The sequence below is a fragment of the Callithrix jacchus genome, chromosome 18 (genome assembly GCF_049354715.1).
Source record: "Callithrix jacchus isolate 240 chromosome 18, calJac240_pri, whole genome shotgun sequence".
Lineage (NCBI taxonomy): Eukaryota > Metazoa > Chordata > Mammalia > Primates > Cebidae > Callithrix > Callithrix jacchus.
In genome coordinates, this window is record NC_133519.1 from 15,434,271 (window position 1) to 15,450,132 (window position 15,862).

General features: G+C 54.0%; 1 protein-coding gene across 2 annotated transcripts; it reads right to left on the minus strand.

Annotated features, from left to right (window-relative positions):
* DCST2 (DC-STAMP domain containing 2) lies at positions 1–15,827 on the minus strand. 2 transcript variants are annotated; one of them, XM_035278989.3, is made up of 16 exons: positions 15,707–15,827; positions 15,508–15,550; positions 15,173–15,343; positions 14,754–14,855; positions 13,416–13,613; positions 13,007–13,072; positions 12,301–12,514; positions 11,977–12,134; positions 11,193–11,357; positions 8,335–8,502; positions 8,090–8,190; positions 5,816–5,946; positions 5,349–5,476; positions 4,573–4,666; positions 4,332–4,472; positions 1–232 (listed from the first exon to the last, which is right to left on the minus strand). In XM_035278989.3, the coding sequence occupies exons 1-16, from the start codon at positions 15,773–15,775 to the stop codon at positions 19–21; spliced, it is 2,163 nt and encodes a 720-aa protein (XP_035134880.3). In that variant the 5' UTR covers positions 15,776–15,827; the 3' UTR covers positions 1–18. The 2 variants fall into 2 exon arrangements, with proteins under 2 accessions (XP_035134880.3, XP_035134879.3); XM_035278988.3 differs by having other exon boundaries at positions 15,508–15,827.
* Positions 15,828–15,862: the final 35 nt, after the last annotated feature.

The window sequence follows — 15,862 nt, forward strand, 5'->3', positions numbered from 1 at the left end:
TTTGTGTCCACTTTTGGTTTATTTGGGGAGTGGGTGGGAAAGATCTGGAAGAGAGGGAGGTGAGAGAGGGACTGAGCGTTCTGAAGCTGCAGTGGGGGCTGCACTGGGGGCAGAGGATGTCTCAGGTGGTCTGTGGGGCTCAGGGCTGGTGAGAATGCTGACAGGCTGATGGGCTTCAGGTAAGGACTGCTGCCCATGCTTCCCCTGCTGAAGCCCCTTCTCATCCAGGTCACTAGTGAGGAGAGGAAGGGGGTGGCCGGATCACCCACCTTCTGTCTTCACAGGTGCATCCCTGCCCCCTGCCCTCCCCCATCTGTTCAGATCCAGCTCCTGTTCTTTCCAAGCACCTCCTGCTCTCCCAGGCCCATGAGGCGTACCAGCCCATGGCTGTAGATATTTTCCTGATGCTGAGCGAGGGCAGTGACTTGCCTGAGGCCATGTGGCTAGGAAGGGCAGAGCCACTAGAGACCTCAGCGGTCACACCTGCTCAAGGCTCAAACCACCCCCTCTGCTGACCCAGCTTAGCCCTTCACTGGGCCCTTTAGAACCTCTGAAAAGAAAGCTTTGCTTCCCCTTCAACCTCCACCACCCCATTCACACTGGAATGTGCCCACTGGACAGTTTTCTTTGCAGTCCTCCCAAGTGGAGGCAGCTTAACCTTCTCAAACCCAGCTGGCCTGTACTGTTTTTTGCAAAGCCCCTGGCTGCCACGACAGCTGTACCACAGCGCTGTGGCTGTCTCCTCAGGCCTGCCAGACACCTGCCACGTTTAAGACGCTGGCTCTGGACCCCTGCTGTTTGTATGGTCCAGCAACCTCCTCGTTAGAGGACCCATCCAGGTTTCCGGCTTTGCAGTCCCTAACCTGCTTGGTCCTATGCACAATCATCTCTGTTCCCACTCAGACGTCCTTCTCAGCCTTGGCCCCTCACTGGATTTATTCCAGAGTTCTTCCCTGGCCGTGACCCCATCTCTGAGCCCCTCCTGTTCAGCCAGCTCTCCCTCCTGGCCACTGCCCCTGCTCTAACACTTCATCAAGACAGAGACCCTGGGCTCCCTCCAGGTGGCCTCAGCCCCTCCTCTTCCTCAGTCGTCTCAGACACCTCAATGCTCACTCCATCTTGTTCTCCTGACCTGCCCAGAAAAAGCCCTCCACCCGTGCCGTGAATCCTATTCATGGCTACCACATTTGCCAGAGAAAATCACATAACCAAGTGCACTGGAGCAATCATTACAGGTTCACGCTTCCAGCATCATCCGGGCCTTTGACACTACCTGGAAATCCCTTAACCTCCCCAGTCAGCTTCTTTGCACATTTCCCACAGCAGGTCTTTCAAAAACCTCTACCACCCACTCCTTGAAACCTTTATTCCACTCCCAGCCGCCCCCTCTGCTCGCTCAGCAGGTGCTCTTGCCTCCTACTCCCCAGAGAGAAGCGAGGCCATCAGGCTGGAGCAGGCTCAGCTGCTCAGGGGAACCTCGACTCTCCGCCCCTGCCTCTGCCAGCCTCTCCTTTCTAAGGCAGGCCACCTGGTCCACCTGGCCCTAGAGCCAAACCTCCCTCCCCAGCGCTCTTTTACACTGCCTAAATGCTCAAATCTCCCTGTCCTGGTATCTAGACAACCCTTTTAGTGCTGAATCCCCTTCAGGCTACTCTCTTGCTCTGTGAAGCTAACTCTCTTTCTCTTCACCATCAAGCTTACATTTTTTCAAACTACAGCACTTAATAGATTCAAAGCATTATCAGACTCCTGGCAACAGTGATGCAGGAACCACGTACCATATTTCTGAGTCCATTTGAGTCTCACTCTGTTGCCCAGGTTGAAGTGCAGTGGCGTGATCTTGGCTCATTACAGCCTCCACCTCCCAGGTTCAAGCGATTCTCCTGCTTCAGCCTCCCAGGTGGCTGAGATTACGGTGCCCACCACTATACACAACTAATTTTTTTATTTTTATTTTTTTTAGAGGCAGGGCTTGGCCATCTTGGCCAGGAAGATGTTGAACTCCTGACCTCGTGATCCACCCGCCTCGGCCTCCCAAAGTGCTGGGATTACAGGGGTGAGCCACTGCGCCTGGCATTTTTAATAGAGACGAGGTATCATCATGTTGGCCAGGCTGGTCTTGAACTCCTGACCTCAAGTGATCCACCTGCCTCAGCCTCCCAAAGGGCTAGGATTACAGGTGTGAGCCACTGTGCCCGACTCTTCTGAGTCCTTTTTACCAGTCACCACTCAACCCATCATGGCAGACCAGTTTTAGTCTTCCTGATGCCATGACAAATACTCCCATAAGCCACTCCGGTGATTTCCTAACTGCCTGTTGCCTGTCTTCACATGATCCTACTTGATTTTTTTTTTTTAATCTTTTTATATTTTGAGACTGGGTCTTGTCCTGTTGCCCAGGCTAGAGTACACTGGCACAATCTTAGCTCACTGCAGTCTCAGCCTCCATGGCTCAAGTGATCCCTCCCACCTTAGCCTCCTGAGTAGCTGGAACTAAAGACGCACGCTACTATGCCCAGCTAATTTTGTATTATTACTTTTTAATTATTATTTTTTGAGACGGAGCCTCGCTCTGTCTCCCAGGCTAGAGTGCAGTGACACAATCTTAACTCTCCACAACCCCTGCCTCCCAGGTTCAAGCAATTCCTCTGCCTCAGCCTCCTGAGTAGCTGGGACCACAGGCGCATGCCGCCATGCCTGGCTAATTTTTATATTTTAGTAGAGACAGGGATTCACTATGCTGGCCAGGCTGGTCTCGAACTCCTGACCTTAAGTGAGCCTCCTGGCTCGGCTTCCCAAAGTGCTGGGATTACAGGTGTTACAGGTGTAAGCCACTGTGCCCGGCCCCTACTTGATTTCATCTTTGGCTCTCCTGCTTTCTTGAGCCTCTCCCCTCCCTGTACCCTCCCTCTCTCCTGCCATGCTCTCTGCCAGGATGATCTAGCTCGTCCTCTCTCTTACAGTCTCTAACTCAACACGCCCCCTGCAAAATACACCTCCAGCCCGGAGCCCTGCTGTTGTCTAACTGTCCCCCTGGGCATCTCCAGTTGGACGCCCTACAGACACCTCAGAGATCTCAAACTGGGTCAGTTGTCTTTCCCCAGAACCTGTTTATCTTTCTGCCCTAACACCTGTGCAATCCCAAGCCTAGAAATCCCAGTCACCCTCAGCACCTCAGTCCTGAGGCCATCACGAACTTCTCCTCAACTAAGACAAACTCTTCTCAGACCTTCTTGCTTCTGCCCAACCTCGCTCTGCCTTCTTCACTTATGGTCTTGAAAGACAAATATGAGTGGCCCAGCGAGGTGGCTCACGTATGTAATCCTAGCACTTTGGGAGGCCGAGGTGGGTGGATCACCTGAGGTCAGGAGTTCAAGACCAGCCTGGCCAACATGGTGAAACCCCATCTTTATTAAAAAAAAAAAAAAAAAAAAGACAAATATGAGCAGATCACTTTCCAACCTAAGCTCTTCAAATGACAAGTAAAATCTCTTCCCATCTTGACTTCCAACCTCATCTCCCAGCATTCTCCAAGGTCTCTATCCAGACACACCCATCCCTTGGGCTCTACCCTTCTGAATGCCTCACATTCTCCAAACCCACACAGGCCTCCCCTTGAAATGTTTGCCTCTACTTCTCAGCCTAACAAACCACCAAGTTGCCCCCAAAATCCAGCCCCTGGCCAGGCACCGTAGCTCACGCCTATAATCCCATAATCCCAGCACTTTGGAAGGCCAAGGCGAGAGGATGGTTTGAGCTCAGGAGTTTGAGACCAGCCTGGGCAACATAGTGAGCCTCCCATATCTACAAAATAAGAATAATAATAAGCCAAGCGTGGTGGTGTGCCTGACGTCCCAGCTACTCAGGAAACTGAGGTGGGAGGATTGCTTGAGCTCAGGAGGTCGAGGTTTCAGTGAACTGGGATTGCACCACTGCATTCCAGCCTGGGTGACAGAGTGAGACCCTGTCAAAAAAACAAAACAAAAATCCAGCTCATTTATCACCTCTTCTATGAGGCCTTCATAATACTCCCCTTTTCCCAAGTTGGTTGTTCTGTCCTCTGTGCTGCCCAGAGTATTCTTCACTCCTTTATCAGGGTGCTGTCCACCCTGTTATCTATCTGATGTCACTCTCCCCAAGGGCATGGTGAGCTCCTCCAGGGCCACGGTGCTGACACAGAGCAGGCACTTGGCAAACCGCAGTTACTTCCCCTCCCCTCATGTCCGTCTCCAGCCCTGGCAAGGTCCAGGCACCCAGGAACGCTTTGTAAATGGAACAGAACATCCTTGGGCCTCACAAACCCCAGGTGCCAACTCCTGCTCCCTGCTCACCTGGACTCAGAAGTGGACTCCATTGAGAGGCTCCTGCCGAGCACGTCCTGGAGCTGTCGCTGCAGTAGCCACGCCTGCTCAGGGTCCTTCCTTTCAGCTGCAGCCAGCCATAGCTGAGGGCCCTCCTCATCACTAGAGTCCCTGGAGAAATCTTTCATCTCAGTGGCCCACAGATGTCCTGGCAGAGGGTGGCCCAGTACCCCCATAGACTCCCGTCACCCCTTGTCACTGAAAGACTCACAGCTCCAAGTCCAGGTCCCCTTGGTAGGAGAGGGGAGAGGCACACAGGGAGCAGGTATTGTCCAGGAGGCGGAAGCAGGTGAGGCAGTAGAGACCTGACAGAGGCCAGAGGAATGGAGGTGAACCCAAGCTCACCCACCCACCCTCTGTGCTTCCTGGTTGCCAGCTTCTGCCTCCTCATCCCACCCCTGGAGGAACCATCCTTCTCAAGCGGTGCACACTAGGGAACTGCTGCCATGTTGTGTTTGTATAAATCCCGTCTATAAATACCCGAGAGAGGCCAGGCGAGGTGGCTCACACTGGTAATCCCAGCACTTTGGGAGACTGAGGCAGGCAGATCATGAGGTTAGGAGATTGAGACCATCCTGGCCAATATGGTGAAACCCTGTCTCTACTAAATTACAAGAATTAGCTGGGCTTAGTGGTGGGTGCCTATAGTCCCAGCTACTGGGGAGGCTAGGCTGAGGCAGGGGAATCGCTTGAACCTGGGAGGCAAAGGTTGGCAGTGAGCCGAGATCGCGCCACTGTACTCCAGCCTGGGTGGCAGAGCGAGACTCTGTCTCAAAAAATAAATAAATACCCGGAAGAATAAAAGCAAGCATGGAGAAAATGAGCTACCTGAGGGTTCTGTGTAAATGAGGACTCGCATAGTTACGAAGGGAGGGACACAAAAGGTGAGGCATAAGAGGATTCCATCAAGGAAGGACCACAGTTGATTGTCATATGCCAGTGGGGTAACTCTGAGCGGGGAGAGGCACATGCCCCAGGGGCTCTCACCTTGGCAGCCCGGGGTACTGCAGGACACAACGTTCTCCATGTCTCCCTCACCCTGGGGCTTCCCACAGCCCAGGCAGTAGGCCCGAGGTGGCCAAAAGTGGCTGACGAATGGACGTAGCCAGGGACACCTGAGAAAAGGGGTCACAGACACTAAGCAGGCCAGCCCTCCAGGTTAAGCCTCCTCACTCCAGCACCAACCTCCAAATGGCAGGAGGACTTCTTGACTCCCTGCAGTCCATCCTCCATCCCTCCAAGTTCAGCAGCAACCTCTGCACGGCCCTGCCTTCCTTCCTCCCTTCACTCCTCGCCCCTAAGAATTCCCATGTCTCACGGCGAGAAGGGCATGGGACGGGCATTCTCTTCCACCAAATCTCTTGACGCTTAGAGAGGACAGAGATCCCTTCTAACTCCTGGCTCTTTTTCTGTCCCCTCTTGCCCCACCCCTATAGGAAAGACAGTGGCCTCACCGGCTGGCCAGCACAAGGAGGGCACTTCTGTGGCCCTGGTCAGCTGCCCGCCGCCTCACTGACCGTTGCAGGGCAGCCAGTAGATTGGTTCGGCGGCTCAGTAGTATGTTGTACAGGTAGGAGATCCTCTCCTAGTGTGGGAGATCAGAGATAGGGTCCCACTGACGCTGTTTTGTCTGCCTGGAATGCCCTCCACACCCATCTCCGCTCCCTACCTTTTCCTTCTAACCAACTCCTATGAATCCCTTTAGGTTTGGCTCAAATGCCCCTTCCTCTGGGAAGCCTTCTGGGCTTGCCCAGGTGGAGTTACCACTCTCTCCTCTGGGTTTCCATAGCACTTTTATTCATTCCTAAGTAAATGTGCTTTTTAAATTATAAATTATAAAGTCGGCCAGGTGCGGTGGCCTCACGCCTATAATCCCAGCACTTTGTGAGGCCAAGGTGGGTGGATCACCTGAGGCCAGGAGTTCAAGACCATCCTGGCCAACATGGTGAAAACCCATCTCTACTAAAAATACCAAAAATTAGCCAGACATGGTGGCAGGTACCTGTAATCCCAGATACTCGAGAGGCTGAGGCAGAAGAATCGCTTGAACCCAGGAGGTGGATGGAGGTTGCAGTGAGCTGAGATTGCACCACTGCACTCCAGCGGGCGACAAGAGCAAAAACTCCATCTCAGAATAAGTAAATAAATACATTAGACTGTCTTGTTAAAAGTTTGTCCGGCCTGCCTTGAGACTGTGAGCTCCAGACCGCGTCCACTTCATCTTGGCATTTTTGGAGACCAGCATAGAGATGGGGGAATACAGCAGATGCTCAGTAAATGAGTAAACCGATGGTGAGTTGTTTTTTTTTTTTTTTTTTGTGAGACGGAGTTTTGCTCTTGTTACCCAGGCTGGAGTGCAATGGCGCGATCTCGGCTCACCGCAACCTCCGCCTCCTGGGTTCAGGCAATTCTCCTGTCTCAGCCTCCTGAGTAGCTGGGATTACAGGTGCGCACTACCACGCCCAGCTAATTTTTTGTATTTTTAGTAGAGACGGGGTTTCACCATGTTGACCAGGATGGTCTCGATCTCTTGACCTCATGATCCACCCGCCTCGGCCTCCCAAAGTGCTGGGATTACAGGCTTGAGCCACTGAGCCCGGCCCCGATGGTGAGTTTTTAATTACACTTCAACATGCCAACACCGCCCCCCACTTCCTCACCATGTTATTTTGTTTTGTTTTTTTGCGACAGGGTCTCATGCCATCGTCCAGGCTGGAGTGCAGTGGTGCAATCATAGCTCACTCCAGCCTGGAACTCCTGGGCTCAAGCGATCCTCCCTTGTAGCTGGGACTACAGGCACACACCACCATGCCTGGCTTTTTCTTTTCTTTTTTTCTTTTTCTCTTCTTTTCTTTCTTCTTCATCTTTTTTTTTTTTTTTAAAAAGGGGTTTCACCATGTTGGTTAGGCTGGTCTTGAACTCCCAACCTCAGTTGATCCGCCCGCCTTGGCCTCCAAAGTTCTTGGATTACAGGCGTGAGCCACCACACCCGGCCTCATCTTTTTTTAATAGAGACAGAGGCTCACTTTGATGCCCAAACGGTCTTGAACTCCTTGCCTCAAGCAGTCCTCCTGCCTCAGCCTTCCAAAATTCTGGGATTACAGGTATGAGCCATGGTGCCTACTCCACTCTCCAACTCCCCGCCCCCATCCCCTCCCTGACTGCCATCCCAGTGATTTTTTTTTTTTTTTTTTTGAGACAGAGTTTTGCTCTTGTTACCCAGGCTGGAGTGCAATGGCGCGATCTCGGCTCACCGCAACCTCCACCTCGTGGGTTCAGGCAATTCTCCTGCCTCAGCCTCCTGAGTAGCTGGGACTACAGGCACGCGCCATCATGCCCATCTAATTTTTTGTATTTTTAGTAGAGACGGGGTTTCACCATGTTGACCAGGATGGTCTTGATCTCTTGACCTCGTGATCCGCCCGCCTCGGCCTCCCAAAGTGCTGGGATTACAGGCGTGACCCACCGCGCCTGGCCCATCCCAGTGATTTTAACTAGACTTTGGAGCTAGACGCTGTCTAGGAAACCCTGCCCCAAAGGCACCATTTCTCCCTGCCCCAGCTCAGGTCCAGAGGCTTGAAGTCCAGGTCATTTCCTTTGGAGTTCAACCAGAGGAAAGAGGGCTGGGGCTGCTGAAGCAATTCAGCTCCCAAAGCCAAGGCCGACAGCCACTAGCTAAGCCCCCTGGGGAGGGGGCAGGGACTAGCTCCCAGCCCTGAACCCCTCACCTGCTCCCGGGATGGGTAGTAGGAGGCACAGATGACTCGCCGCAGCCGGCTGACATAGCTGCCACACAGGGTGACGAAGAAGCATAGGCCATACATGACGCCTGGGAGCACAGCAGCTTCAGTAAGCCTTGCCAGTGGGCACAAGGTGCCAGCCCACTCCAGGCGCCCCCACACCCCCAGCAGTCTGTGCCCTCATTTCCTGCACGGCGTCCACACCCCCAGGGCCCTCAGGGTGTGGTGGATACCAATGACTATGTAACCAGTGCTGTCAGGCTCCGAGGGACGAAGGCGACAACGCCGAGACAAAATACTGATGTTGCCTTGCTGCAGAACATTAAACGCGGACACCAGGTCACGGTAAATATTCCCAGCATAGCCAGTCCCTTCCACAGTTACAGACACCAACACAGGACCTGGCACAAAGACGCTGTGTGAGTGACACTTGCGGCAGTTGCTATGCAGAAAAGCCCACACCTTCTGGAATGAGGAAAGTGGAGCAGCGCAGGTCATAGGATGAGTCAGACCCTCAGCTGGGGGCTCCGATGCCTCAGGCACCCTCATGGTGCCCTGGGGCCTGACCTCAGTCCTGGCTCCTGGGACTGGTCCCATGGTCCAGCTGGGTGGCACTGGTGTCTGGTCTTCCTATCCAAGCCACCAGATCTAAGACGACCTTAAGTATCAGAGTCCACGCCCCTGACCTCCATGACCACCCAGAGCATTTATTATTATTGTTTTTTAAAATTACTTATATTTTGAGACAGTGTTTCACTTTGTTACCCAGGCTGGAGTGCAGGGCTGTGATCTTGGCTCACTGCAGGCTCAACCTCCCAGACTCAAGTGATTCTCCTGCCTCAGCCTCCCAAGTAGCTGGGACTACAGGCATGTGCCACCATGACCGGCTAATTTTTTTTTAATTTTTGGAGACAGACAGGGTTTCACCCTGTTGCCCATGCTGGTCTGAAATTCCTGAGCTCAAGTAGTCCGCCAGCCTTAGCCTCCCAGAGTGCTAGGATTACAGATGTGAGCCACTGAGTCAGGGCCCCCAGAAACATTTCTTGGCTGAGCACTGACTGTGTAGCAGACACTGAACTAAGTGCTTTATTGTTTGTTTTGGAATTTTGTTTTTTGTTTTTTGGGGAGTTTCTTACTTATTCTTTTCTTGTGGCTTTGTTTTGAGACAGGGTTTCACTCTATCACCCAGGCTGGAGTGATAGTCTCGGCTCACTGCAGCCTCCAACTCCTGGGTTCAAGCCATTCTCCAGCCTCAGCCTCCTGAGTAGGTGGAATTATAGGTGCCCACCACCATGCCTGGCTCATTTTTTTGGTATTTTTAGTAGAGACAAAGTTTCACTATGGTGGCCATGCTGGTCTCGAACTCCTGACCTCAGGCGATCTGCCCGCCTCAGCCTCCCAAAGTGCTGGGATTACAGGCGTGAGCCACTGCACCTGGCTCACATTCTCAATCAATGGTTTACTAGGCATTCAACACACATAATTTTTTTTTTTTTTGAGACAGAGTTTTACTCTTGTTGCCCAGGCTAGAGTACAGTAACATGATCTCTGCTCACTGCAACCTCTGCCTCCCAGGTTCAAGCAATTCTCCTGCTTCAGCCTCCTGAGTAACTGGGATTATAGGCGCCCACCACCACCCCTAGCTAATTTTTTGTATTTTTAGTAGAGAAGGAGTTTCACCATGTTGGCCAGGCTGGTCTCCAACTCCTGACTCGTCCTCCCAAAGTACTGGGATTATAGGCATGAGCCACCACACCTGGCCCCAACACACATAATTTAATTTACTCATTACAGCGACCTAGAGAGGTTGCTGTCATTATATTCCATTGTTCAAGTGAAAAAACTGGGCCGGTGCAGTGGCACATGCCTGTAATTCCAGCACTTTGGGAGGGTGAGGTGAGCAGATCACCTGAAGTCAGGAGTTAGAGACCAACCTGACCAATATGGTGAAACCCCGTCTCGACTAAAAATACAGCTGGACGTGGTGGCATGCATCTGTAGTCCCAGCTACTTGGGAGGCTGAGGCAGGAGAGTTGCCTGAACCCAGGAGGCAGAAGTTGCAGTGAGCCAAGATTACACCCTTGCACTCCAGCCTGGGAAACAGATGGAAACTCCATCTCAAAAAAAAGAGGCCGGGCGTGGTGGCTCACACCTGTATTTACAGCACTTTGGGAGGCCCAGGTAGGCGGATCATGAGGTCAAGAGATTGAAACCAGCCTGGCCAACATGGTGAAACCCCATCTCTACTAAAAATACAAAAATAAGCTGGGCGTGGTGGCACATGCCCAGCTACTCTGGAGGCTGAGGCAGAATAATCACTTGAAACTGGGAGGCGGAGGTTACAGTGAGCCAAGATCGAGCCATTGCACTCCAGCCTGGTGACAGAGTAAGACTGTCTCCGATTCAAAAAAAAAAAAAAAAAAGATGAAACTGAAGCTGAAGAGGTTAAGCTGAAGACCTTGCTGAAGGTCACCAACTAATAAAGGACAGAGCTGGGAATTTGAACCCCGGTCAGTCTGACTCTAGGACTTGTGTGTTTTGCTTTGTTTTGTTTTGTGTTTTGAGACAGAGTCTCGCTCTGCTGCCCGGCTGGAGTGCAGTGGCGCGATCTTATCTCACTGCAACCTCTGCATCCCAGGTTCAAGTGATTCTCCTGCTTCAGCCTCTTGAGTAGCTGGGACTACAGGCACCCGCCAGTACATCCAGCTAGTTTTTGTATTTTCAGTAGAGACGGGGTTTCACTATGTCGGCCACGCTGGTCTCAAACTCCTGACTTCGTGATTTGCCCGCCTCAGCCTCCCAAAGTGCTGGGATTACAGATGTGAGACACCACGTCCGGCCTAAGCTTGCATTTTTAACTACTCTGTATGTTATAACCTTGACTTAGACACGGGTGTTACTAGTCAGAGGATAGAGCTGAAAGAATGGCACACTTGGGGACTACTGAGTAACAGTGACATGGGGACATTCAGGGAGTCCCCGGGACTGAGGATGGGAAGAGGAGAAGGTTTGGGAGCAGATGGGAAGATGCAGGGGCAGGCCAAGGGGCTGCAGTGGGTGAGTGGGAGGAGGCTGTCATGCAGGCACTCACTGCGGGCCACCAGCTCCCCCTGCAGCTGGTACCGGGCCAGGTCAAGCACCCAGAAGACAGCATAGTCTAGGAAGACTAGGAACAGCACGAGGAGGAGGTGTCGGATAAGGTTGACAATCTCCAGAATGCAAAAAATCTTCTCCCATTGGGACAGGAAGATGGAGCCTGAGGGGGAGTGGGATGGTCAGGAGGATGCTCCCCAGTTCTCCCATCCACTAGATCCCAGTTCTTAGACAGGCCTCCTGCCCCTGATCAGTCCTGGGCCTGTCTGCTCATCGGGAATATGGAAAGGAAAAGAAGTTGTGAGGAAACACTCTTCAGGGCAGGGGGCTCTGTGGCTAGAGGGGAGGGGCCTGCCCCGAATCTCCACCTGGGCTGTGGCCCATTCCAGTCTCAGGAACCCCCTCTTCTAGGGCATCCCTCATTCCCTTACCTGCTTCCCTACCTCACAGGCAGTCCTCCCCCACCATATTAGCACATTCACACTTCCTGCTCACCCCCGGAAGTGACTTCCCCCTCACTGTGTCCACCCCCTGCTGTCCTGACATCCAGGGTGCTCCCAGAAGCACCATCTTCCCCTCCTGTCTCTGGCTACTTTCTCCAAGGGTGTCTATGTTTCCCTTTCAGATTGCAGGCGCCCCAAGGACTGGCCAGTGTCTCCCATCAGCCGGAAAGTTCCTTAAGCTCTGGGTTATGTTTCCTCCCTCTGGCCCTGCAGGGCAGCAGGATGGGCGGAAGCCCTGGGCTCCCTGAGCCGGGTTCTCCCTGTCCTCAGGACCCTCACCTGGTGGGATGTAGCGCCTGGCCTCGTGAGCACTGAGTGGTAGCACCGTGGGCAGCCCAGCTGAGGAGCGCACAGCCTCCATGCGCAGGAATCGGCTGGTGATGTAGATATTGTCGTAATGGTCCCAGTTCAGGTAACAGTACCGGTAAAATAGGGCTCTGGGAAACGGAGGTGGCACACGTGTGAGGCCCTTTAGGTCCCTGGGCCAGACCGCACAGGGCGTCCCCTCTCCAACCCCGAAACGTCAGCTTCCCTGGATGCCCAGGGGATGACCGCTCCCTGCAGCCCTGGCCCTGCACCCCCATGCTGACGGCAGCCCCTCACTGGAGGTAGAGAAGCACAAGCAGCAGAGGCGTGGTGAAGCCCATCAGAGCCAAGGCCTCTCGGATGCGGTGCAGCTTCATGCTGACAGCCTCCTGGAGGTCCATGGCTACCTGCGACAGGCTCCGAGAGGCATTGAGATCCACAGAGAAGTGGTGAGTGGCTGTCATGTTGAACTCAAACTCCTGACGCACGCGGTTGAGCAACTGAATCACAGCTGGGGCCAGCGGATTCAGGGAGACGTGGGCAAGGAGAGTTAGGAGAGGGTGGAGCTGCACCCAGGGAGGGGCCTGGCACAGCCCACGGGGCGCACAGCTCACAGACCAGCTGGGACCCCCCAGTGCTTAGGTCAAGGTGGACTGAGGAGGGGGACAAAGCCTCCACATATCTGTGCCATTGCCACCACATGCTCAGCACCCAGCATGACACCAGGCATGCAACCAGTGCCCCTGAGGAAAGGTCTCGGTGACCTGAATGTGGACAGGAGCCCCTGCTTCTGTTCCCAGCTCCTACTCTGGGGGCAGGCGTAGTGAGGCACTGGCCCTTCGCTGGACCTCAGTTTCCTGATCTGTACAGCATGGATGTGGGCCTGGGTCATCTTTCGAGCCTCTTTATGGGCTGGGATCACTGGGGGCTGGCCGTGGCCACACCAGGACGAGAGAGGGAGACCACTAGGGAGCACCAAGTGTGGGAGGAAGGGGTCACTCACGGGTGCCAATGGTCTGGCGCAAGAAGGGTTGAAGGTACTTGGGGATGACGCAGAACACCTGGGCCACTGATGGGCAGAGTCCACTGAGTGTCCGGAGGAAGGGCACAGCTGGACCTGCCCCCCCACCTCTGAAGACCTCTTCTCACAGGGCCTTTTGAATTTCTGTTTTCCTATTGGCTTCGACATTTGCCCAAAACCTGGTAGCACTTCCCTGTGGCCCCTCTCTCCCAACACCTGTCCCTTCCTACTGCCCACCCCACCCCCAATACTGGTCCCATCATCCTTATTGGTTCGTCTCTGTTGCCCCCTAATGGTCCTCCTGAGCCTGTCCTCCCAACTGACCCCCACATTCCCTCCCCGCCCCACCTCACATCAGCCCCTCCCGGATAGTGGGCCCTGGCTTTCTCACAGCTGGCAAGTCCACAGAGCGCCAGTTTGAAGGGCATGAGCACGTAACACAGGTGGTAGGCTCGTGGAATGACTTGCATACAGCTGTCCTTGGCATCATCAAAGACCTGCGCACACTTCAGGTAAGGGTTGCCCAGCTCCGCGTTGCACACGTCCCCGATATGCAGGAGCCACTGCCACACATTCCGGAGAGCCCTGGCTGGGGACAGATGCAGGGTGGGCACCCCGAGCTGGAATCCTATAGTCTCGTCTCACAACCCAGGGCTGGAGAGGCCTGTGCTTGCTGTGCTGTATCCAGTGAGCACTAGCCAGCACCCAGGAGGGGCCTGAAAAGGCCTGGACAGGGATACGGGTGAGGAAACTGAATTTTTTTTTTTTTTGAGACGGAGTTCTGCTCTTGTTGCCCAGGCCAGAGTTCAATGGCATGATCTTGGCTCACTGCAACTTCCGCCTACTGGGTTCAGATAATTCTCTTGCGTCAGCCTCCCAAGTAGCTGGGACTACAGGCATGAGCCACCATGCCCAGCCAATTTTTGTATTTTTAGTAGAGATGGGGTTTCACCATGTTGGCCAGGCTGGTCTCGAACTCCCGACCTCAGGTGATCCACCTACCTCAACCTCCCAAAGTGCTGGGATTATAGGCATGAACCATGGTGACCAGCCTCTTTTTTTTCTCTTTAGAGATAGAGTCTCACTCTGTCACCCAGGCTGGATTGGAGTACAGTGGCATGATCACAGCTCACTGCAGCCTCAAACTCCTGGGTTCAAGAGATCTTTCCACCACAGCCTCCCCAGTAGCTGGGACTACAGACATGTGCCATTACACCTGGCTCATTATTTATTTATTTATTTATTTGAGACGGAGTTTCACTTTTGTTACCCAGGCTAGAGTGCAATGGCGTGATCTCAGCTCACCGCAACCCCCGCCTCCTGGGTTCAGGCAATTCTCCTGCCTCAGCCTCCTGAGTAGCTGGGATTACAGGCACGCGCCACCATGCCCAGCTAATTTTTTGTATTTTTAGTAGAGCCTGGGTTTCACCATGTTGACCAAGATGGTCTCTATCTCTTGACCTCGTGATCCACCCACCTCGGCCTCCCAAAGTGCTGGGATTACAGGTGTGAGCCACCACGCCCTACCTGACACCTGGCTAGTTTTATTTATTATTTATTTTTAAATTTTTTTTTATAGAGATGGGGTCTTGCCATGTTGCCGAGGCTGGTCTCAAATTCCTGGGCTCAACCGATACTCCCACCTTGGTCTTCCAAAGTTCTACAGGTGTGAGCCACTGCACCCAGGTGCATTTTGAGTCCCCAGGACTAGACATGCTGATGTGCTTACCTACATGTTTCACACCATCCATGATTGACCGAAAGAACTTTCGGACCCGGTCAGCCACTTCTTTGGCCTTCTGGGCAATAGCTTTAATCTTGTTCAGGGCACCTGAGGGGCGAGGGACAGAGGCGCTGTGGCATCTCCTCCTCTAGGGGCTGGTTCTCACCATTGCCCCTTAGGCAGAGAGTGGAGAGGAGGCCGCTGTTGCAGAGGTGGGGCGCCTGGGTTCTGGGGCCTGGGAGATAGTTAATCTGGCAGTGGAGGAGGCCAGAGAGCAAGGAGAGAGGGTGTAGCTGTGCCCAGAGGCCCTTTCAGGCCCAGATGCTCTGCAATTAGCACCAGCAGAGGAGGCCAAAGGACTACAGGACACGCAGGATGAGGCGGGTGGGGGCCAGCGGGAGACGGCGGTGGGTGGGGGAACTTACTGACAAGGGGCTGCTTGGCCCGCTGCAGCACTTCGGCGGTCTGGTTCAGTGCCAGCTCTGCCCCACAGGCTACAGCCTTGCTGGCCCGGGTGAAGTTGCGGAGAGTGTTGGCACAAGGCCCTTGAAGCACCAACCCAAAGGCAGCCACCAACAGTAGTGTCCGGCCCTGCCCTGTAGGCGACAGCTCCATCAGAACCAAGACCCCGGCCCCAAACATGGCAGCGAGTCCCATACATAAGCCTCTGGAATATTTCCCGTAACTCTCCCCCAGCATCTCTCCTGCCCCAGCACCAGCCCCAGGACCTGCCCCCTCCAGCCCTGGGTGCCAGGCTCACTGGAGAAGGCTTGGGGCAGCAGCAGGAGGACAGTGGCTCGGATCTGGCGGGAGAATCCCATGCCCAGGCTAAGGAAGGCAGCCAAAGTGAGGGTGCCCACCAGGCAGCCCCAGGGGCTATGCCCTTCCACCAATAGCTCCAGAAGCCCATAGGCCGTGGCCAAAGACAAGCCCAGGGTAAAGCCTCCAACGCTGCGAACCACAGCTCTCGCCATGCTCGGCTCCTCTCCCGCCGAGGGGCGCACAGGATCCTTCGTGACTTCGGGCATGGTTGCTGAGACCAAATGTCTGCCTGTCTCCAGGAGAAGCCCGCTGACTTCTGTGCTCCTGGAATTTCTCACCATATTCTAAGGTTC